Source organism: Monodon monoceros, unplaced genomic scaffold (genome assembly GCF_005190385.1).
Source record: "Monodon monoceros isolate NGI ecotype Baffin Bay Population unplaced genomic scaffold, NGI_Narwhal_1 Super_Scaffold_13, whole genome shotgun sequence".
NCBI lineage: Eukaryota > Metazoa > Chordata > Mammalia > Artiodactyla > Monodontidae > Monodon > Monodon monoceros.
In genome coordinates, this window is record NW_021703769.1 from 79759172 (window position 1) to 79782327 (window position 23156).

General features: G+C 51.7%; 3 protein-coding genes across 6 annotated transcripts in view; 2 read left to right on the forward strand and 1 right to left on the reverse strand.

Annotated features, from left to right (window-relative positions):
- The first annotated feature begins 1726 nt into the window (after positions 1 to 1726).
- PPP1R35 (protein phosphatase 1 regulatory subunit 35) lies at positions 1727 to 16740 on the forward strand. 3 transcript variants are annotated; one of them, XM_029222295.1, is made up of 6 exons: positions 1727 to 2354; positions 3377 to 3651; positions 14991 to 15831; positions 15912 to 16164; positions 16242 to 16378; positions 16490 to 16740. In XM_029222295.1, the coding sequence occupies exons 3-6, from the start codon at positions 15316 to 15318 to the stop codon at positions 16661 to 16663; spliced, it is 1080 nt and encodes a 359-aa protein (XP_029078128.1). In that variant the 5' UTR covers positions 1727 to 2354; positions 3377 to 3651; positions 14991 to 15315; the 3' UTR covers positions 16664 to 16740. The 3 variants fall into 3 exon arrangements, with proteins under 3 accessions (XP_029078128.1, XP_029078129.1, XP_029078130.1); XM_029222296.1 differs by having other exon boundaries at positions 1727 to 1942; positions 3558 to 3651; XM_029222297.1 differs by lacking the exons at positions 1727 to 2354; positions 3377 to 3651 and adding an exon at positions 14041 to 14309.
- Positions 16741 to 17205: 465 nt separating this feature from the next.
- Positions 17206 to 22297, reverse strand: MEPCE (methylphosphate capping enzyme). Of its 2 annotated transcripts, XM_029222240.1 has the most exons (5): positions 22061 to 22297; positions 19885 to 20541; positions 18232 to 18450; positions 17930 to 18056; positions 17206 to 17811 (listed from the first exon to the last, which is right to left on the reverse strand). In XM_029222240.1, exons 2-5 carry the CDS (start codon positions 20146 to 20148, stop codon positions 17759 to 17761), a joined length of 663 nt encoding a protein of 220 aa, XP_029078073.1. In that variant the 5' UTR covers positions 20149 to 20541; positions 22061 to 22297; the 3' UTR covers positions 17206 to 17758. The 2 variants fall into 2 exon arrangements, with proteins under 2 accessions (XP_029078073.1, XP_029078072.1); XM_029222239.1 differs by lacking the exon at positions 22061 to 22297 and having other exon boundaries at positions 19885 to 21996.
- A 681-nt stretch (positions 22298 to 22978) lies between these two features.
- Positions 22979 to 23156, forward strand: part of ZCWPW1 (zinc finger CW-type and PWWP domain containing 1) — a 30851-nt gene continuing 30673 nt past the window's right edge. The window contains exon 1 of the mRNA XM_029222327.1: positions 22979 to 23021. The gene's annotated coding sequence lies outside the window, so the exon portion shown is untranslated. The remainder of the gene's footprint in view (positions 23022 to 23156) is intronic.

Below are 23156 nucleotides of genomic sequence, written 5' to 3' on the forward strand. Positions count from 1 at the left end.
CAACAGGTGAAAACTCTTCTCCAAAATGTATCATTAAAGAAGTGGTTCTCCCAGTGTGGTCCTGGACCAGCAACATCAGCGTCCCCGGAGACAGGTAGAAATGCAGACTCTCAGACCCCACACCTCCTGAATCAGAAACTCTGAGGATGGGGCCCAACAGCCCATTTTAACAAGCCCACTGAAGTTTGAGAAGTGCTGCCACTTCGAATGAGAATGTGGACAATGAGATTCTGAAGCTTAGAAGACATCAGAACCACCTGGAAGCTTGTTAAAAATACAGATTCCTGGCCTCAAAGCCAGAGACTGAGGTGGGACCTGGGAATCTATATTTTAACCTGCGGTTAGTTTGATGGGGGACCCTGCACCAGAGGCTGCCCTGGGGGAAGGTCATGGAAGCCGCTTCGAGTCATAGAAGGCTCCAGCCTGGGGAGCTGAGGGCTTCCCGTGGGTGAAGAAGGGGATTTCAAGCTGGAGAAAGGAGGAATTTGGACTTTACCCTAAAGTCCCTGTGGAACGGGGAGGAGTGGTGCCCAATGAGGGAAGGGCGTGCCCTCCGTGGACACCTACCCAACCCCGTGACGTCACCCCACGAGCCGGGACCCCTTGCGCTCCGAAGGGGCGTGGCCTCTGGGAAGGGGGGGTCTCTCCCGCCTCCGCCCTCGGTCTAGTCGGACCTCCCTTCACGACAGGTGGGTGCGGGTGGGGAGAGGCCTGGCCTGAGGGCACCGAGCGCAGGGTGGGACCTGTGGGGGCGGAGGGGTCAGCGGGGCGGCCGCCGAGCTGGGGCACCTGGAAGACCGGTTGCCTCGCGGTCCTGAGCTCCGGGGGCGCTGCGGTGCGCGGACGCCGGTACTCCCGCGTCGTCTCCGTGGCCGTCTCGCCGAGCCTCACTGGGCCTCGGGTTTGGGAGCTCGCAGCAGCCTTGCGGGGACGGCGGCGGAGCTGCGGGTGGCCTCGTGTTGGTGTCTGCGAACAGGGAGAAGTACCATCGTGAGCCCTTGAGCCCCGATCGAGGGGCCGTCTCCCCCCGCAGCCCCGACGGCGTTAGCCGATGGAGGATTATGGAGGAGCTCCTACCCCGTATCCTTAAACACTCAGGGTCACCCGTGGTGACACGGGCCATTGGAGACACTGGTTTCACGGGACAGCTAATCTCTAGTTAAAACAACTCCTCAACAAGCTAGTGAAACCATGTCCTTTGGCCTGGAACAGCCGGCCTCTCTCTCCCTCTTTCCCTCTCTCTGTGTCCTGCTCTTGTTGCCAAGTCCACCACCATCGGGGCACTTACTTCATGTCCAGCGAGATTTGCATCAGCTTCTCATTTAATCCTAAGGGCAGGCCGTCCCTTAGGCCCTAAAGGCATCACCCCCCCATTTTCCAAATCAGTAAACTGTGGTTTAGAGGGGTTCAGTAACTTCGGCAAGTTTCCAGTTAGTGCTCTGAGAGTGAAAAAATGTCTGCCAGGCCGGTGCCCTTGTCACGGACCACTGCTTTCCCCACCTCTCTGATTGGACCCAGGGGTCCCTCCTTCTCTCTCCCGGAGGCCCCCTCCTCCATCCCTCTGCTTGCCATTGTGCAGGTTGTACACTGCACAACTCCACAGTCGACAGATGTATAGAACCATTAGGGCAATTTTCCATCAGATGGCAGTAAAGAGCTTTGAGGAAGGGGCACACTTTTCTCATTTGCACAAAGTCTCCTTCTAGGCTGCCCTGCTGTCCCTGCAGCCATCTCCTCACGTTTCTTTTTCCTCTCCCTGGCACAGAACTTGTTCCTGGTGGGGGATCTGACCTCATCCACCCCTTTAGCTCTCATTGCACCCACTTCATGCTTCTAGGGTTTTCTCTCCTGCCAAGGAGCAGCTGATCTTCAGCATCCAGCACCCCCCAAACCTGCCACTTCTGAGCTGTGTCAGGAGACCTGCTGCTTCCTGCTCTGTCTGGTAGGCCTGGCTGTTGTGGGCATGCTCTCTCTACGCAGTCATCCTGAGCTGCTGCTGCTGCTGGGAGTGAGGCTGGTGGAGGCTGGATGGGGAGTGGGGGATGCTGGAGTCCTGGGGAGAAGTGGAAGTCCTGGATAGGAGAGAGGAAGGGGCTGGCTGCAGGAGATGCCAAGGAGAGGGGACTAGCCCCTGGTAGTGGCAAATGACTGAAATAAGTGTGTGTGTGTGTGTGTGCTGTTGGGGAAAGGGATGTATTGTCTGAAACAGAAGGTGCTCAGAGATCAACTAGTATAGCTCCCCTCCCCCCCATTTTACAGATGAGGAGACTGAGGCCCAATGAGGAAAAAGATGGTGTTGCTGGGGGTCTGGGGATCCTCTGATTTCTGGTCCCAGGCCCAGTCCTCTGTCTAATGTGAGTCCCTCCTACTCCTCTCCCTGTCCCCCAGGGGCAGACTTTGGACCTGGGACTGTAGATGTGGTCTCAGTGCTGTGGTCACAGCACACTGCTGATTGGTGTCAAAAGGCCTCTTTCTCTACCGATTTCACTTCCTGCTAGACTACCCAGTCCCCGCCTGCAGCCTCTTCTGTCCCTCCAGCCCAGAATCAACCCAGCCTCAACCCTTTTTTGCCCAAGTAGCAGCCTTTCTTCGGCCTGGGATGCCAGCAGGAAATGTACTGGGCATTTGGGGGTTCTCTCAGGTTGAAGGACTGACACCATGTGTGTGGGGAGTACCTTGCAGAAAGGGGGCTGGTTCCTGATTCCTAGGTCTCTGCTAGCAACCTACGTTTCCTAAAACTTAGTGTCTAAGGCTTCAGTTTCTTGAGTGCCCTTCCTGGTTGCCACGGCAGCCTGACACTTGCTGAGTATGACTGGTGACCAGCTGGGTGGCCACCCCCAGAAGCTTAAGATCTTGGGGGCCCCTGGGTGGGCATGGCTGGATGTAGACCTACCCCCATCAACTTCTCCACACAACAGGCCGCCCCATGGCCACCCCTCCCCCCCCTGTGCTGTCATGGCTCCTGCTTCCTTCCACACAGAGGGACTCACAGGGGGCCCAGTCATTCCTCTGTAATCCCAACACCAGGCTCCCCTCTCCAGTGCCCCCAACACTCCACCTGTCTCCCACCACCCACCCTTTCTCCTCCTGCCTTTGCCCTGGTTTCCCTTGGCAACTCTCTGGAGCCTGGAGAAGCCCTCAAAGGAAAGATGGTCCTTGATGGCCAAATCCTTCCCACCACAGGGCCTCCAATCCCAGCCCTCCAAGGATGGGGATGCTGCCAAGGTGAAGGTGTGGGTGAGATCCTGGGGGACATGGTGGCCTGAGCCTGAGGGGCAGCCCAGACCTTTCCTTCAGCTATATTAGTTTTCTGAGGCTGCAGTAACACATCGCCGCCAACTTGGTGGCCTAAAACGACAGAAATTCATTCTTTCAGGGTTCTGGGGGCCAGAAGTTGGAAATCAGTTTCACTGAGTTGAAATCAAGCTGTGAGCAGAGCTGTGCTCCCTCCAGAGGTTCTAAAGGAGAATCCATTCCTTGTTTCATCCAGCCTCCGGTGGGTGCTGTCACTCCAATCTCTGCCGTTGTCACATTGTCTCTTTTTCTTCTGTATCAAGTGTCCTGCTGCCTCCCTCTTTTAAGGGTAATTGCGACTGAACCTGACGTCTTTGAGAGGTCACTTATTACACCAGCCTTCCGCCAAATACGCACGTAAGTGTTGATCGCTTCGTCCAGCGGTCCCCAACCTTTTTGGCACCAGAGACCGGTTTCGTGGAAGACGATTTTTCCACCAGCGGGGGGTGGGACGGTTCAGGAGGTAATCTGAGCAATGGCGAGCGATGGGGGCCACAGATGAAGCTTCGCTCGCTCGCCTGCTGCACACTTCCTGCTGGGCGGCCCTGTTCCATTACCGGTCTGCGACCCAGGGGTTAGGGAGCCCTGGCTTAGTCTACAAGTTGTGGGAAACAGCCAGGAAAGGAGTTGAGAAGTAAGGAGGAGAGGTCCCAGGATCAGCTCTAGGCCAGACTCTCAGTAGCTTCCAGGTAGGCTCACCTGGGGGTGGGGATGAGGGGCGTGAAAGACCAGAAGGGCGATTGCATTTCTCCCCAAGTTGTGCAAACAGAACTTGCCTAAAGGCCTCCTTCATGCCACCTGCCCTGCTCTCAGGTTAGGAAGCACTAGGGATTGTGGGTAAGAGCCTGGGCAGTCACACAGACCTGGGTGTAGACCAACACCTCACCCATTACCAGCTGTGGTTCTTAAAGTGTGGACCAGGGGCCAGCAGCATCAGCATCTCCTGGGAGTTTATTAGAAACACAATTTCTAGGGCCCCACTCCAGATGTACTGAATTAGAAACTCTATGGTGGAGCCCAGCACTGTGTTCAACAAGATCTCCAGGAGATTCTGATGCGTGCTGGAGTTTGAGAGCCACTGTCTTAGACTCCTCAAAAATGTGCATGATAGCACCCACAGCAAACACACAGTGATTGGTAGGATTAAACAAAGCTGTGTCCACAGAGGACTTAACTGCAGCCCTAGATTTTCAGAGTAGGTGCTCAGTACATATTTGTGGGATGAATGAAAGAGCTTTACAATGAGTAATGGAATACAAGTGGTGTGGTTTTCATTCACTCAGCAAACATTTACTGAGTGCTAGGTCCTCCCTGGGGCAGTTTTGAAGGTGATTCGCTCCAGCCCAGTACACAGCTGAGAGAAGGTAAATTGATAGTCTCAATGCGGGGTGAGAAATGCCCCAGCTGAGGGATGGTCAGATGTGCTGAGGGAGCCCAAAGATGGAAGGAAGGAAACCATTGTTGACTTAGGTGCTTTCACACATGCATTATCTTTTTAGATGTACGAAAAGAGCCTTAGAGTGTAGTCCCATTTCCTGTACCTACTTGCTGTGTGACTTTGAGCAAATCACTTGGCCTCTTTGTAGGCGGATGTATTTCCCCATCTGCAAAATGGGGATGATAATACCACACAGGGTTTTGTTTCAAGCAGTTAGCATAACCCCTAGCATATAGTGGGTTCTGAAAGATGTTAAGTGTCTTCTTGTAATCCTCCCAGCAATCCTGTGATGTAGGTGTTACGTTTACTTTTTAAAGTCTCAAAGGAGCTAAATGTGCTAGAAACCTAGGCCAATGTCAGTTACTGCAATCTGGCCCAACTTTAGCACTGAGCTCCCTGGCAGCCACAGAAAAGGAGGAAAAGTGATGGCTACCTGGAGAGCTGCTTAATTTACATAACAAAAGGAGACCACCTGGCTCCTTGGGGGACCCTCAGCAGGGCTACTACCCCCAGGCTGGCTGTCTCACCTGCCCTCCCTCCTGCTCCAGTTCCCAGCTAGTGTGGTGGTTGGCTTGTGGGGAGCAGAGTTGTTTCAGTGAAGGCGCATGTGAGTCAGATTCAAGGGGAGGGAACGTACACTGCGCCTCTCAATGGAAGGAATGTCAAAGAATTTTGGGCCAATTAAAAAAAAAGTCATCATATTAGTCAAATCCTAAATTGTCAGAATCAGGGATAGTGTTTAAAACCTGAAAAGAATACTTTTTTCTCATTTGGCAAATATTTATCTTCTCTCTCTGTGGTGGGCCTGTGCTGGGCTCTGGGGAACATGGCCACCCTCTTGCCTGAGCATAAATGGCGGGTGGGGAGAGGAAGGCTGGGCACCACACAGAGGAGGGTGCCTTGGGCTCAGGCCCTGGCTCTGCACCTACCAGCTGCTGGCCCTGGGTCAGTTTTTTCATAGACTCTAAAATCCCCTCTGCATTGCAGGTCCTGGGAGAGGGCTCAGTCTGGGCCTGGGCACCTCTTGGGGGCAGCTTAGGGGAGGTGGGGAGAGTGTGGAGGCAGAGACACAGGTTGAGATAAAGGGGAAGAGTCTGGGGAGCTGGGTCAGACTTTGACAAGGGAGGGTGGTGGTCTGCGGAGGCTGGGACCCCCCGTCCCAGTAGTTTTTGGGGAGGAGAGTCCTATTGCCCCACCCAAGCTTCCCATAGCCTCAGCAGCGGTGGACACCAGTGGACTCTGGGCCAGGGTTCCCTCTCCACCATCTTGGAACCTCCTGCAGCCTCAGGACCAAGGCAGGACCTCAGAGCTTCAGTTCCCTCTCAGGCCTTCTCCCTTTTACACCCGGCCCTGGTCCCTCCTCAAGTTTCTGCACAGCTGCCCAAGTTGAGGTTATTGCTGGGGAACGTGGCCCCCGCCTCTTAGTCACTTAATGATGTCCCAGCCCCCAATACCTTGTCTCTGCCCCCCTTGACCCCCCCCCCCGTCTCTCCTCTTCGCCTAGAGCACCTCTCACCCCTACCTGGAAACTTTATGTTTCCCATCCCTCCCAGCATTCCCCCTCCTCTCCTTCCCCCGCCCCCCACCCTGTCTTTTCCTGTTGGGTTGACATTTGGCAGATGGTCCTGGGACCACGGCAGAGAGTGGAGTCAGAGGGACTCTGATCCTTCTCTTCCACCAGCCAGCCTCGGGCTGTGCAAAGACCTCACAGCAGCATCTCCCTGTTTAACCTAGAGGTTTCCGCGGAATCACCCTTCACCCTAGGGATCCCCCAGCATATCCTGTGTGCCCTCCCTCATTGAGTAGCAGACTGCCCCCATCCCATTTTTTTGAGGTGCCGACTCTCAGCCAGGCAGAGATCTGTTAGGACCTGTATCCTAGGTTAAGGCCAGCAGTTTACCATGTGTCCCTCTGCATAGTTAAATTTCCCCTACCCATGGCCCCATCTTCCTGGTTTATGGCCACATGTTTTGTGGCTCTAACCTCACCCACCTTGCTCATGGCCTCTATCCCCTTTCTTGTAGCTCCAGTGGTTTTTGACCAGCCTGTCCCCAGGCTCTTTTAGACCCTAACCAATGGGCATCAACTTCTGTTCCCTATGTTGACATCAAGGACATCCCCTCCCCAGCAAGCCCAGGCTCGCAATCCAATACTCTCCCCTTTGCCAAGCCCAACTCCACTGAATTCTCCATACCTCCAACCCTGAGAATCTGTTTCTCTCTGTTTTCCTAGTGTCATCCAATTTCCCCTTCTTCATTCTCTACCCCACCCAGACTGTGGACAGCTTCTTCCGAATGAGACCTTATTCCCTACCCTCAACTCTCCATCCCAGAAGCTGGTCTCATCCCATATCCCTGGAGACTCAGACATAAGGGGTGTCATCCTGGCCCTCCTGTTCCTTTCCCTGCTTCTGGAGGGGCCAGGCCGAGGTGCTCAGAGTCAGTGCGTTGGCGGGCAGCCGGACCTGTGCCCTCGCCTCCAGGTGTCGGTCTGTTCCTTCTGGGTTGGGAGAAAGGAGTGGAGGGCTCAGGCCCTCTGCTGGGGGGTGGTTTACCCTGCCAACCCCTGAGATTAGGTAGGATGGGAAAGTACACTGGGGCTGGGAGCCTGGACGTGTGTGTGGCTGAGGGGTGGGTTACAGCTGTTGAAGTGCAAGGTCAGCCACTCCCATCCTCCAGCATCCCCTGTGTGACAGGGACACAGTGAGGAGGTGTCTCTGGGTTGACCCCTCGGCAGCAGCCAGTTTGGGAGTGGGAGACGGGAAGTGAGGGGTCCCTGCACATGGGGTTTGCAGAGGGTGGTGGTGGAGGGTTGCTGCCTCATCTCTTTGATGTGTCTGGGCCCTATTGGAGGGCGCTTTCCTGGATGGAACCATGGCTCTTCCCCTGCCTTCTCAGCTGGGGCGGGTCTTCCTAGCTGCCTGCTGCCATGGTCCCAGTCACACCACTGTGCTGGATGCATGCTGGTACCACTCAACAGCATGGTCCCTTGAAGGACCTCTGGCCCTGTCCTGTCTGCTGTCCCACCTTAGCCCACCTATAGTGTCTGGCCCAGCAGAACCTCAGGGATGACCCTGAATGACCCCTTCCAGCACCTAGCCTTGTCTGTCCTAAGCCAGGATCCGTGTCTGGGATTGCCTGTCCTAGATGACTAAAGGGAGCACCACTACCTGGTGAGTGTAACCCATCAAGACAAAACCCAAGAGCCCGAAGCATGACCTCTTCCTGGGGGTCTTCTTGTGCTCCTTTCCCTCTTCCTTCAGCACTGTTTCTTCTCTCCTCTCCCACCCTCCCCAGGATGGGAAGTGATGCAGAGGTGGGACCTCCCCAGCCTGGAGAGTGGAGGGAGGGGCTAGTTGATGAGGGCTCGGGCAGGGCCCCCTCACTTGGCAATCTCAGTTAACGGGGTTCGGGGAAGCTTCTCTGTTTCTCCTCCCCTTTGCTTTGAGTAGGTGGGGTGTGTGTGTCAGTTCCTGGACCACATTTACAATCTCTCTCCTCACTCCCTCCTCCTGGGTTCCCCCTTCACACTTTCTACTGCGCCTAGTCAGGGCTTGGTTTTTCTGTGGTGTGTAACTGGAATCCATCTTTGCAGAAGAGGGTCCAGCTCTAGAACATGCCGCCATGAGGGGACTCTGAAGTTCAGGATAGAGAAGGAATCTTCCTTGCTTATCAGTTCCGTCTTAAAGGGGGGACTTTTTTTTTTAGAGAGGAAGAGCGACATCAAATTGTATTAACATAAATATGTACATGATAATTTAAAAAAAAAAAGAGCACAAGTAATTCCAGCCAAAAAAATCCTAGGCAGAGTGGAGGTTGGACTGAGACCCCTCATTCCCTCACCTCCACTTACCCATCCTCATATTCATATTGTTTCTTTGAAGTTGTTCGGTGAGATTTACACTTCTTGGAGGCCCATAACATAAGCTAGCAAACAGAATGGCTTGGGGTTTTTTTGGCCCGTGCTGCATAGCTCGCGGGATTTTAGTTCCCCAGCTAGGGATCAAACCCAGGACCCCGGCAATGAAAGCGCCAAGTCCTAACCACTGGACCGTCAGGGAATTCCCGGGAATGGCTTGTTTTAATCTCTGTATCCAGGCCTAAGAAGAGGTAGTGGCCAGATTTCTAAAAAATGTTCTATAGTTATTCTTTTTGCTTAAAAATCAATTATTTAATTAATTATTTTTAACGAAATACAGTTGATTTACAATGTTGTGTTAGTTTCAGGTATACAGAAAAGTGATTCACTTATACGTACATTCATTCTCTTTACATTCTCTTCAATTATAAGTTATTATAAGATACTGAGTATAGTTCCCTGTGCTCTATAGGCTACACAGTAGGTCCTTATTGGTTACCTATTTTATACATAGTAGTGTGTATATTTTAATCCCAAACTCTTAATTTATCCACCTCCCTTTCACCTTTGGTAACCATAGTTTGTTTCCTGTGTCTGTGAGTCTATTTCTGTTTTGTGAATAAGTTTATTTGTATCATTTTTATAGATTTCACATATAAGGGATATCATATGATATTTGTCTTTCTCTGTCTGACTTACTTCACTTAGTATGATAATCTCTAGGTCCATCCATGTTGCTGCAAATGGCATCATTTCATTCTTTTATATGGCTGAGTAATATTCCATTGTGTGTGTGTGTGTGTATATATATATATATATATATACCACATCTTCTTTATCCATTCATCTGTTGATGGACACTTAGGTTGTTTCCATGTCTTGGCTGTTGTAAATATTACTGCTATGAACATTGGGGTGCATGAATCTTTTCGAATTATGGTTTTCTCCAGGTACATGCCCAGGAGTGGGATTGCTGGATTATATGGTAGCTCTATTTTTATTTTTCTAAGGAACCTCCATACTGTTCTCCATAGTGGCTGTATCAATTTACATTCCCACCAACAGTGTAGGAGGGTTCCTTTTTATCCACACCCTCTCCAGCATTTACTGTTTGTAGACTTTTTTTTTTTTTTTTTTGCGGTACGCGGACCTCTCACTGTTGTGGCCTCTCTCGTTGCGGAGCACAGGCTCCGGATGCGCAGGCTTAGCGGCCATGGCTCACGGGCCCAGCCGCTCCGCAGCATGTGGGATCTTCCCGGACCGGGGCACGAACCCATGTCCCCTGCATTGGCAGGCGGACTCTCAACCACTGCGCCACCAGGGAAGCCCTATTTGTAGACTTTTTGATGATGGCCATTATGATTGATGTGAGGTGAAGTGGCTGGATTTTAAGACTGAGGAATTGAGTTTACTGAATTCATGGCTAGGGTTCCTGTAGGGCATTTATATCCATCGTCACAGTCCAGGCCTGAGGGTTGGGGGATAGGGTGCAGTTTCAAGTTTCAGCTCCAACACTTCCTGGGTGCCAAAGCTATCTCAGCCTCCTTTAAAAAAAAAACAACCCAATTTTTTTTTTCTAAATCGTAGAAATGTTCTAATATATACAAAAGTAAAGAAAAATATTATGATAAACCCCCATGTACCCATCACCCAGCTTCAACAATCACCCACATTTGGCTAATCTTGTTTCCTCTATACACCCACCCTCACACACTGCCCTTCTTCCCAGCCCCAGCATTACTTTTAATTAAAATTTTTATTGAGATCACTGGAGATTCACTTGCAGTTGTAAGAAATAATACAGAAACATCCCTCGTACACTTTCCACAGTTTTCCCCCATGGTAACTGCTATAGACTGAATATTTGTGTCCCCTGAAAGTTCCTATAATGAAACCTAATCCCCAAAGTGTTGGTATTTGGAGGTAGGGTCTTTGGGAGGTGATTAGTGCCCTTACAAAAGAGACCCCAGAGAGCTCCCTTACCCCTCTCGCCATGTGAGGGCACAATGAGAAGATAGCCACCTGTGAACCAAGAAGTGGTTCCTCACCAGACATGGAATCTGCCAGGACCTTGATCTTGGACTTCCCAGCCTCCAGAACTGTGAGAAATCAAGTTCTGTTGTTTATAGCCACCCAGTCTGTGGTATTCTGTTAATAGCAGCATGAACCGACTAAAGCAGTGACATTTTGCAAAACTATACTATTCTGTGACAACCAGGATGTTGCCATTCACATAATACACCAATCTCATTAACATTTCCCAGTTTTGTACTCGTGTGTATGTGTATGTGTGTGTGTGTATGTATTAAGTTCTAAATAGTTTTTAAAAATTTTTTTAAATTTAATTATTTTTATATTGGGGTATAGTTGATTTACAATGTTGTCTTAGTTTCAGGTGTACAGCAAAGTGGTTCAGTTATACATATACATATACACATTCTTTTTCAGATTCTTTTCCCATATAGGTTATTACAGAATATTGAGTAGAGTTCCCTGTGCTATACAGTAGGTCCTTGTTGGTTATCTACCTTATATATAGTAGTGTGTATATGTTAATCCCAAGCTCCTAATTTATGCCCCCCTCACCTTTCCCCTTTGATAACCATACGTTTGTTTTTGAAGTCTGTGAGTCTGTTTCTGTTTTGTAAATAAGTTCATTTGTATTATCTTTTTAGATTCCACATTATAAGTGACATCATATGCTATTTGTCTTTCTCTGTCTGACTGACTTCACTTAATGTGATAATCTCTAGGTCCATCCATGTTGCCACAAGTGGCATTATTTCATTCTTTTTTTAATGGCTGAGTAGTATCCCATTGTATATATGTACCACCTCTTCTTTATCCATTCCTCTGTCGATGGATATTTAGGTTGCTTCCATGTCTTGGCTATTGTAAATAGTGCTGCTATGAACATTGGGGTGCATGTATATTTTCAAACTATGGTTTTCTCCAGATATATGCCCAGGGGTGGGATTGCTGGATTATATGGTAGTTCTATTTTTATTTTTTTATTTTATTTTATTTTTTCTATACGCGGGCCTCTCACTGTTGTGGCCTCTCCCGTTGCAGAGCAAGGCTCCGGACGCGCAGGCTCAGCGGCCATGGCTCAAGGGCCCAGCCGCTCCGTGGCATGTGGGATCTTCCCGGACCGGGGCACGAACCCGCGTCCCCTGCATCGGCAGGCGGACTCTCAACCACTGCGCCAACAGGGAAGCCCCTCTATTTTTATTTTTTTAAGGAACCTCCATACTGTTCTCCGTAGTGGTTGTACCAATTTTCATTCCCATCAAGAGTGTAGGAGGGTTCTCTTTTCTCCACACCCTCTCCAGCGTTTATTGTTTGTAAACTTTTTGATGATGGCCATTCTGAGTAGTGTGAGGTGATACCTCATTGTAGTTTTGGTTTGAATTTCTCTAATAATTAGCGATGTTGAGCATCTTTTCATGTGCTTTTGGAGCACTGTATATCTTCTTTGGAGAAATGTCTATTTAGATCTTCTGCCCTTTTTTTGATCGGGTTTTTTTTTTGATATTGAGCTGCACAAGCTGTTTGTATATTTTGGAGATTAATCCCTTGTCGGTAGCATCGTTTGCAAATATTTTCTCCCATTCTGTGCATTGTCTTTTCATTTTGTTTATGGTTTCCTTTGCTGTGCAAAAGCTTTTAAGTTTAATTAGGTCCCATTTGTTTATTTTTGTTTTTATTTTCATTACTCTAGGAGGTGGATCCAAAAAGATATTGCTGTGATTTATGTCAAAGAGTGTTCTGCCTATGTTTTCCTCTAAGCGTTTTATAGTATCTGGTCTTACATTTAGGTCTTTAATCCATTTTGAGTTTATTTTTTTGTATGGTGTTAGGGAATGTTCTAATTTCATTCTTTTACATGTAGCTGCACAGTTTTCCCAGCACCCCTTATTGAAGAAACTGTCTTTTCTCCATTGTATATTCTTGCCTCCTTTGTTGTAGATTAATTCTATCCTGTTCCATTGATCTATATTTCTGTTCTTGTGCCAGTACCATACTGTTTTGATTACTGTAGTATAGTTTATAGTATATTTTGAAGTCAGGGAGCCTGATTCCTCCAGCTCCATTTTTCTTTCTCAGGATTGCTTTGGCTATTCAGGGCCTTTTTTGTTTCTATACAAATTAAATTTTTTTGTTGTTCCAGTTCTGTGAAAAATGCCATTGGTAATTTGATAGGGATTGCATTGAATCTGTGGTTGCCTTGGGTAGTATAGTCATTTTGACAATATTGATTCTTCCAATCCAAGAACATGGTATATCTTTCCATCTGTTTGTGTCATCTTTGATTTCTTTCATCAGCATCTTATAGTTTTCAGAGTACAGGTCTTTTGCCTCCTCAGGTAGGTGTATTCCTAGGTATGTTATTCTTTTTGATGTGATGGTAAATGGGCTTGTTTCCTTAATTTCTGTTTCAGATCTTTCGTTGAAGTTCTGTGTAGTTTTATCACCTGTGTAGGTTCCCGTATCCACCACAGTAAAGGAAATGAACAGTTCCAACACCAAAGAAAAACTCTGGGGTTACACCTTTTATGACCACACCCACCTCCTTCCCACCACCTGCATCTCTTCCACTTCATCCCTAACACTTGGCAACCACGAAATCTGTCTTCCATTCCTAAATTTTTGTCATTTCCAAAATGTCATATAAATGGAACCATATAGCATCTAATTTTTTTGAGTTGACTTTTTTTGCTCAGCATAATAACCTGGCAATTTACCCAAGTCGTTGCATGTTATCAATAGAATGCACCTTTTGATTGCTGATTAGTAAGTACTCTATGGCATTAAGTGAACCATAGTTTAAGTCTTTACCTGTTGGAGGACACTGAGTTGTTTTCAGTTTTTGTCTATTATGAATAAAGCTGCTATGAACATTGGTGTGTAGGTTTTGAAATGCCCAAGGATATGAAATTAGCTACCACATTCTGGAGGCCAAGGGTGCTTACTGGGTCCATCATTGCTTCTAAGGGCTTTTCAGTAGACAGAATTAGTATATGCTTTTAAATTTAAATTAAAATATTCCATGGGTTCATAAGATACTTCCTAAATTCAAGAGTATAGGGAATTTGCATAACATCATTGATTTTATATTTGTATGTCTTTTCTCCTATGCCAAAATTCCAGTTCTGATAACATCAACATAATTATGTTCTATCCTACCCATTTTCACTTATTCCCAACAATATGACTACTGAATATAATTTAAGATTTTATGGCAGTTTAAAATTTTTTTAAACAGCAGTTAATTTTGTCTTTAGGGTAGATTTTTTGGATGTATAGCTAAATTACTGTGTTTTTCAAGTCATTCAGAAGAGTTCCCATCTGTGTAGTTAGTTAGTTCCCATCTGTGTAGTAAATATACATTTAGGTTCATTTGTTTCATCTTGCTTTCAACTTTTGGGGACTGATTTTTAAAAATTAATTTGTATCATATAATCATGTAAAACATATCAGTTTCCAAAGTCAAATATACAAAACAAAGTATACAGATGGTCCCTGACCTGTGATGGTTTGATTTACGATTTTTCAACTTTATGATGGTGTGAAAGCAATACGCATTCAGTAGAAACCGTACTTCAAATTTTGAATTTTGATCTTTTTCCCGGGCTTGCAATGTATGGTACCATACTGTCTTGTGATGCTGGGCAGAGGCAGTGAGTTGCAGCTTCCAGTCAACCTCGTGGTCATGAGGGTAAGCAACGTGATACACTTAAAACCATTCTGTACCCACTTTCAGCACAGTATTCAATACATTACATGAGATATTCAACACTTTATTATAAAATAGGCTTTGTGTTACATGATTCTGTCCAACTATATGCTAAATTAAGTGTTCTGAGCACATTTAAGGTAGGCTAGGCTAAGCTATGATGGTCAGTAGGTTAGGTGTATTAAATGCATTTTCGACTTAACGATATATTTCTCTCAACATAACCCCATCATAAGTGGAGGAAGATCTGCAGTAGAGGAAATGGGCATACTTATTCCTGACTTTAGCAGGAAAGCCTCTAGTTTCACCATTGAGATTCTCGAAAACTTTTTTTGTAAAATATGGGTAATGCCATCCATTCTATCTGATCTTCCACAGCATTTCTTGGAAGATAAAGTATGTGAAAACAAACTGAAAAGTGACACAAAAACATGCCTGTTGACTGTTAACGCATTTTGGGAGAGCCTCAAAAGTCTTGAACCCAACTTAGTACATTTTACAGAAGAAGAAACAGAGGCTCACAGAACTGAGAGGGCCTAGCCCAAGGAACATTAGGGAATGAGGCGAGAGCTCCTGTTTCCTGCCCTGCAGTCCGGGATAAATCCACGGAGCCTTTTTTTTTAAAAAACTGTACTTATATGCAGATATTTATTTTTTATATAGATGAATATTTTCGTGGATCTTCGAAGGGGAAAAAGTCACAAAAGGCCGCAAACTGAATGAGGCTGCTGTCGCCCAGGCAACCACGGTCACCTAGGAGGGAGCCCGGGGCTGGAGTCAGCGAGCCACGCCCTCACTCAAACTGGGGAGCTCCGGTCCGAGTTTGGGGGCGACGGAACACCTGGAGATGCTGTGGAGGCACGGAGTAGGGAGGTCCAGTATGGGGACGCTGGACCGTTAATAGGGAGGACTGACACACTCTGGATTCCAGCGGAGGCCAGGTGGTGACGATTGGATAGGGCAACGACGCTGTAGCGCAAGTTTCTATATGAAAATGGTCCTAATGAGGACCCGTAGAGCTTCCAAGGGCTTCAGCTCTAAAACCCCGGCCTGGGGGCGGGGCAAGGCTTTGTGGGCGGAAGCCTTCCGGGAGGCGGGGAGCGGGGCAACGGAAATGACGCTTAGGCGCACCAATAGGGCGGGGCGGGCGCTAACGGTTTTCGGTAGCGCTGTCTTAGAGGGGCGGGGGAGAGGAGGTGGCGAGTCCGTGTTCCCTGACCCTTGGGCCCCAGCGACCCCGCACCCCTGCAGACACCCCAAGATGATGGTCTGTGAGGAGTCAGAGCTGGAGTCGGTGGAAGGGGGAGAGGCCGTGGCTGACCCAGGGCCACCCCCAGAACCCCGAGCCCCCGTGCCCGGAGCCCCCGTGCCGGAGCCCGGCCTGGACCTGAGCCTAAGCCTGAGCCCTCTGTCCGAGAGCCCCGGGCGCGGGCGGTCCAACTGCAGCCCGGGACGGCGGAAGGGGCGGGCGGACCGGCGGGGCGGGGCCCGCAAGGGGCGGCAGGTGAGCTGGGGGAAGGCCTGGCCGCCAGCCCGCCGACGACCCCGCGCCTACCTCTTCACCGCCCCGCTGTCTGCTTCCAGGTCCGCTTCCGCCTGGCGCCGCCCTCCCCGGTACGGTCCGAGCCGCCGCCGGCCGCCGCCGCCCCGAGCGAGAAGCTCGCGGCGCCGCAGGACCTGGGGACGCCCGCGCAGCAGAGCAGCCTGGCCCTGAGCTTCGAGCTGCAGGCCGCGCGGGCCGCAGCCGGGGGCCAGTTCGATGCCGCGAAGGCCGTGGAAGAACAGCTGAGAAAGTCGTTCCAGACCCGCTGCAGCCTGGAAGAGAGCGTGGCCGAGGGTGAGGGGGGCAGGCGGCCGGCCGGGCGCGGGAGCGGGGGTGCGAGGCGCCGCTCACTTCCGCTCCTGCGGTCTCAGGGCTGAACGTGCCGCGCTCCAAGCGGCTCTTCCGAGACCTGGTGAGCCTGCAGGTGCCCGAGGAACAGGTCCTGAACGCCGCGCTGAGGGAGAAACTGGCGCTCCTGCCGCCGCAGGCCCGAGCCCCGCCTCCAAAGGTGAGGGACCTGGGCTTGAGTCTCCCCTACCCCGTCCCCCCTCCTCCCCAACTGCCAGGGGTTCTGTCCCCTCCCCGAGGGTAACCTTGCTTTGTGCTCCAACTCCAACAGGAGCCACCTGGGCCAGGGCCAGACATGACCATTTTGTGTGATCCAGAAACATTATTTTATGAATCTCCACACCTGACCCTGGAAGGTCTGCCCCCTCTCCGGCTTCAACTCCGGCCCCGCCCTTCAGAGGATACCTTCCTTATGCATCGGACACTGAGGCGATGGGAAGCGTAGACTTGGAGGCTCCCTGGATTGCTAGTTCATATCTTTTTGTTTTTAAACTATGAGAATAAAGTGGTTTTGCTAACAAATGGGACTCTTCTTGGGAGCCTTGAGATGGGGTCAAGCCTCAGGTTGGAAGCTGCCAGAAAGTCAAGGTTTTGGCCCTCCTTTAAAGGAACTTGGTAGTGATGAGAAATAGAGCAGGCAGGTGGTCTGGTCCTAAAAGTGCCTTTTTCTAGTTCCACTTCGACTCCACGGCTAACTCTTCCAAAGTTAGCTTTGTGTCCAAAGCTTACGTAAAAAAGTTTTGTCAGTGTTTCTTTGGGGGAGGATAGATTCTTCAGGTTTCACATCAAAGTTCACATACCCCTTTTTCCTGGCCTAGGGTTCTGTACACTTGTGTGTGGGTCTCGTTAGCATTCAGCAGTCTTCCCAACCATTGAAAAACCTGCCCTCTTCCTTAAGACTATAGTTTGGGCAGAGAGGAAGCACAGGTTCTACCAGGAGGCACCGTGTCCCCCCCACCCCCCCCCGCCCCCAACTAGAATGTGCCAGACAGGTGTGTGGGCCACTGCCCTAAACATCAAGTTTATTGTGCTGTTCTCACATTCCAAACCCAACCCCCTCTCCCAGTGAGGGACAGCAGAGGGAAGGATTTTCACAGTACCTGCATGCCTCCCCAGCAACGTCCCCCTTTTAACCCTCAGTCCATCTATCCGTGGTCCACTGAAACGCAGCTAGGGACAAGGGCCGAGGAGAAATGGGAACCTCTCCTTGGGAGAACAGGAGGAAGAGGCTAGAGAACTTGATACCCCCCACCTCCCATGCCCTCGGAGAACAGAGGGCAGCAAACAGTCCATGCCATCCAGCCCAGTGGGCTAGGGGAGAGGAAGATGATGGTGACTCCAGCACAGCTGGGCTTGCTGCTTAGGTGCCAGAGGTGTAGGGAAGAGGCTGGGGCAGCAACACAGGAAAAGCTTTCTCTGCAGATCCAGGAGAGGAAACTATTTTTGGAGGCAGAAAGAAAAGACCTTGGGATACTTTCCTCTCCCCCCCCAGGTCCTCTGGAGCAGCGGGCAGCTTCACACTTTCTGTTCAGGGGGCCACTTAGTGGCTGGGGGAATGGGCCTTGTGGAACAGGTACACAGGACGCTGGAAGCCTGAGGGAAGAGTGTGCAATCAGGAGGGGTTTTGGCAGGACCTTAAGACTCCACAGGGTCTGCACCCTGCACCAGGACTGGCCTCCCTTCCTCCCCCAACAAAATAAGCCAGCCTTACCTCTGGAGGTGTTGTGGGGTGTGGCCACAAGCTCATAGCTGGAGAAGCCCACCTCTGGGGATGTCAGGTAGGAACTGAACTGCTCTGGCTTCAACTGAATTCGATAGTAGTTCTTGTAGATTGCTTCCTAGGGAGGATGGCAAGGGATCACTTTAGCTCGTTGCCTTCTCTGCTGGTGGAGGATGATGCCCACCCAGGGGGCCTTTTCACCTTGTTCAGAAAGTCCTCTTTCTGCTTCTTTGAGGCCTTCCTTGCCTCAACTAAAGGAAGGATAGGCCCAACTTCCAGAAACCCCAACTCACCGTGAGAGTCTTTCTCCTGCCGTAGGATGACCAAGGCTGGGGCTCCAGGACCAGGATGCCCCCAGGATGTAGGTGCCGGTAGATTCGACGAAACATGCGCTTCAGCCCCTCGTCTCCCCAGTTGAGATGCACCCACTTGGTGAGGCTGAGGCAGAGCACCACATCATACTCAGGTTTTTGGGCCTCCACCAGCTCATCTCGATCCAGCACATAGTTACCCTGAGAGCAAGAATTAGGGGTGAGGTCAACAGAGGCATAAAAGAACCACTGCCCCCTCACAACCCACTCTGCAGCCTCACTTTAGTCCTTGGCCACAATCTGCTTTGACACTTCTCAAAATAACTCCCAAATGGTACCCTGTTTGAGTCTCATTTTCTTGCTTTCTATTGCTGGTAAGCCATTCAAACATAAAAAGGGAGCTTAGGTAACTTTATTTTTTTGCGGTACACGGGCCTCTCACTGTTGTGGCCTCTCCCGTTGCGGAGCACAGGCTCCGGACGCGCAGGCTCAGCGGCCATGGCTCACGGGCCCAGCCGCTCCGCGGCATATGGGATCTTCCCGGACCGGGGCACGAACCCGTGTCCCCTGCATCGGCAGGCGGACTCTCAACCACTGCGCCACCAGGGAAGCCTGGTAACTTTAAATTGAGCAAATTATCCACGAGATCACCAAAGCTGGGAAATTGCAGAGAAAGAATGGTGGGGTTCTCCCAAGACCCTGTCCACTACTTATTCCCACCCCACAGTCATTAAGCTGAGAGATTCAACGTTATGCAAAGGGCCCCAACCCAGGTTTGAAAGGGAGACCTGTGGGTTCCTTCCCTGTAGTTGGGACTGGCAAAGTTTCAGGCCTATTCTTTTTCTCCCAGAGAAATGAAGAACCCCATCCCGCAGGAAACCTTTTCTAGATGATAAGCTCATTACCACCCTCTGCAAAGTCCATTCTTCTAGGTTGTAACCCAACACACTGCCAACTATTCCTGTAGCTGGCCTAACTGGAGCATTTTACGGGAATCCATCTGCAGTCAGGGGACAGACACTGAAGACATGGTACTCTCTCCTGCTTCCCCAAGGTACTCTTTCTGACACTTCCCCATCCCACCATCTTGGGTCAGTGTGGAGATGACCTTAGGCCAAGCCGCTTAGGTTCCTGGCCACTGACAAATCAATTCTGCATCTAATGCAAACAAGGTCCCTATCAAAGGACAGAAACTGTAATTAGTCAGCCACTACCCTAATCCTCCCCCCCATCCCAAGACATTGCATGTCTGAAACCCATCCCTTCATGCACCTTCAGTAAGTTGGAGGACAAGTTTTCATCTGGACCACATCCTCTAACAGGGAAGGTGGACAGGTCTGGATTACAGTACTGGCCAAGAGCAGGGCAAGAGGAGTCTGCCCCAATTCTGGGGCTTGCAGTCATGAGAAAGGACTCCAAGTAGAGCCACCGCCCCCCCCCGACCCAGGTTATAGGGGGGGAGACACACCCAGTGGAATCAATCGCAGATTCAGACCCTTCTCTGGAGGATTTGGTTTTCCTAGGGAGGGGTGCATGCACAGACACCCTCTGGGTCATAACCTTTCCCTGCCATGTTCCCATTTAACCTCATCTTCACTCCTGGTCCCTATCCCAAGAGCCTGTGAACCCTCTTACCGTGACGAAGACAACATTGTTGGGGAAGACGGATGTGTCTGCTCCATCCAAGGGCACTTGGGGTGCAGCAATGGGACCCCGGCTGGCTGTCAGTGAGGCCGGGAAGTAGCTTCTCTTTCGGACGGTTGTGGTCCCTTCCTCACTCTCTGCTCCTGGGGCCCCGTCAGAAGTCTGGGGTGGCAGACGCAGCTCTTCGGACAGGTAGTGTCGGATGTTTTGGCGGGCCGAATGGATGAGCTGGGCATCAATATCCAGGCCCACCATGCGGGACGGGCCCCACTTACAGGCAATGCTCAGGGTCAAATGGCCCACATTGCAGCCCAGATCTAGGACGTCCCGACCCCGAAACCACTCAGGCTTCAACACCCGAAGGCGCCCGTCCTCACAGGAAGGATTGCGGTACCCATAGTACTTGCAAAAATTCCCATACTGGAACTTGCACTGTTGCTTTTTGAAGCCCGCAGCAGGTAGTGGGTGGAGGTGGTGGCGGCCTCCCCCACTCCCTCGGCCCTTTTCCTTGGGACCCTGGCCCCCACCCCTAGCCCCTGCCTCTGACTTGCTGGAAGTCCTGCGACGTTTGCGATGTCGTGAGGAGGAAGACGAGGATGCAGAGGTAACTGAGGCAGCTGGAGGGGCTGAAAGGGAGCCTGAGGGACCCTGTAGGGCAGATGGAAGGGGAGACACGACCTCATCCCTGCAGTTGATGGCTGTGTTGAGTTCATAGGGTTCGGGGGCGTCCCGGTTCTGGCCTCTATGCTGCTGCTGCTGCGGGGTGCCCTCCCCATGGAGTGAGGAAGTGAGGGGGGCTGTGGGCAGCACGGAGTGGCTATCATTCCCTCCAGCTGCCTGCTGCTGCTGCTGCTGGTGGTGCTGTCCCCGGTGTCTATGCCGCTTCCGACCAGTCTTGAGTGGCGAAGCAAGGACTACTTGGGCCTCATCAGTGCAAGTATTGAGACTGAGAGGGTCTGTAATATCTTTGGGGATGAGGATCTCCACTGGATCTCGCCCCTTGGCCGGAAGTGGGGATGACTTAGGGGTCTCCGCATTGAGTGCGCGGCTCACTTCCTCATCCAGGAGACTATTCAGGTTCAATGGATCAAAGATATTGCCCCCCAGGAGGAAGTTGGAGGGTAAGACAGAGTCACAGTCCGAATTGACCCGCCTGCGCCTCTTGAAGGCCGGATGTTTGAAGCCTCCACCACCTCCCCCTACATTACAGCTATTTCTCCTCTTGCCCCCACCTCCCCCAGGGGGCCGGTGGGGCTGATAGCCATTACGGGGTCGAGGAGGAGCAGGGGGGCCCAGTTCTGTTCCGCCCCCTCCCCGTCGCTCCTCCCCCACGTCCGGGGGAGCGGCTCTCCCGGGGGGATCCGACAAGCGGGCCTCCCCGTGCGACTGCGCCTGGGGGCCGCCCCCTCGTTGTTGCTGCGACTGACCGCCCCGAGGGGTGGATGCAGCCCCGGGGCTCTCCTTGCCGGCCCCAGAAGCCGGGGATCCCGCCGAGTGTGCGCGCGGGCCCGGCCCACGCTGTGTTCCGCCGCGGAGCTCCCCGGAGGCTGCCTCTCGGTGCGGTTGCACAGTGGGGCCGCCCCCTCCGCCCGACTCATCTTTAAGCGGCGGCGGCGGCGGGGCCGGCACCAGAAACGGCTCCTTCTCCGCCGCCATCTCGATCATTTCCTCCCCTTATTCCGACCCAGTCGAGGGCAACCGGGGGGACAGGGGGCTTAACCCCCCTTCCTAAACCCCGCTCGCTTCCCCCCCTTTCGCGAGTGCGCGCGCAGTTCTGCTCTTCTCCCCTAGTCTCGCGCCCAAGCGCCTCCCCCGAAGCGCGCCCTACTCGCCCGCGAGACCAAAACAAGATGCCCGCGAGACCCGAACAACTCGAGGAATCAACCGCGCGTGCGCCGACCCCTTTCTCCACTACCACTACCGCTTCGCCGCGAGCGCGCACTACTGGGGCGCGTTCCTCTCTCCCTGGAATCACGCATGCGCACTCCGCCACCACCCTGGTTGCGCGCGCATCGGAGTACGAACCAACTTAACGGCTCCGGGAGTTTAAATATAGCCCCCTCAGCCCCCCCAAAAGCCCACCACCCCAAACTGACACCCTACTTCCCTTCGCAGCTATGTCCGTCCCTACTGATATCCTTTGTCTCTGCCGCGCGATCCCACCCACCGTAGGCGGGGGACGGGGAGCTGGTGTGAAAAGGTCTCCTTGACACCCGACCCTTGTTCCTGAGGAATGAGTCTCAGCGGTCTCCGCCCGGCTCTAAACCCAGCAACCTCCCTACCCCGCCTCCTTCCTCCCCCTAGTGGGCAGCGCCTGCGCACACCCTTTTGGGCTTGCGCGGGTAGATGCAGCACGTGCTGGAGATGACGCCCCGCCCTCCGCCCTAGGGGCGGGGACTGTTACGTTGCTGCCTCAGGTTTGGTACACCCATCATGCGTCAGCACGACTCGGAGGGGCGTGTCTAAGGAACGGGGCGGCCCTCATGAATTATTCATGACCTGGTTGCCCCCTGTGTCCACCTATTTAGAAGGGCTTCCGAGGGAGTGGAGGGGTGAACCTAGAAGTAGGGGAGGGGAAGGAGCGGAGCGTACTGCCCGTCTTCCTACTAACTGTTCTCAGTATAATACGACAGTTCATTTTAACTCACCCCCTGGAAAATATTCTCTGCCGAACTGGAAAAAAAAAAAAAACTAAAACAGGCAATGTTGTCCAACTTCCTCTTCCCCCGAAATGGCCGAGTAGTTCTCTCGCTCCTCCGCCTTCCCCCAATCGCAATCACCTGGGGACACCACGCCCTCCTCTCCGCCTCCCCACCCACCGCCCGGACACCAACGCCTCCGCCCACCACCCGACGTCTGCGCACGAGCCCCCCAGCCCGCGGAGAGCGACCCCGACGCCCACCACAGCCACCAATAGCAGTACACCCACCACCACCGCCCCCTCGTACTCAGGCCTTCCCGAGCACACGTTGCGGCTTCGCGCCGCCTTATATAAAAACGAATGTGGGCGGAGAAGAGGCTTTGGCCTGCTTTGGGGACCCCCTGCCTCAGTCAATGGGGAAGAAGCTACTCGACGGCCTTTCCAGAGGGTGCTTTGTGGCTCGTTCTCCTTGCCAACAGCGCTTGGGGTGCGGGTACTGTGGCTGAGAAGAGGGAGGAAGAGGCGAGAATGGGGTTAAGGATAGTCTCAAAATAAAGTATCAAAATAAGGGCATGAAGGAGACTAAGAGGAAGAATGGGAATCAGGGCACGATTCCCAGAGG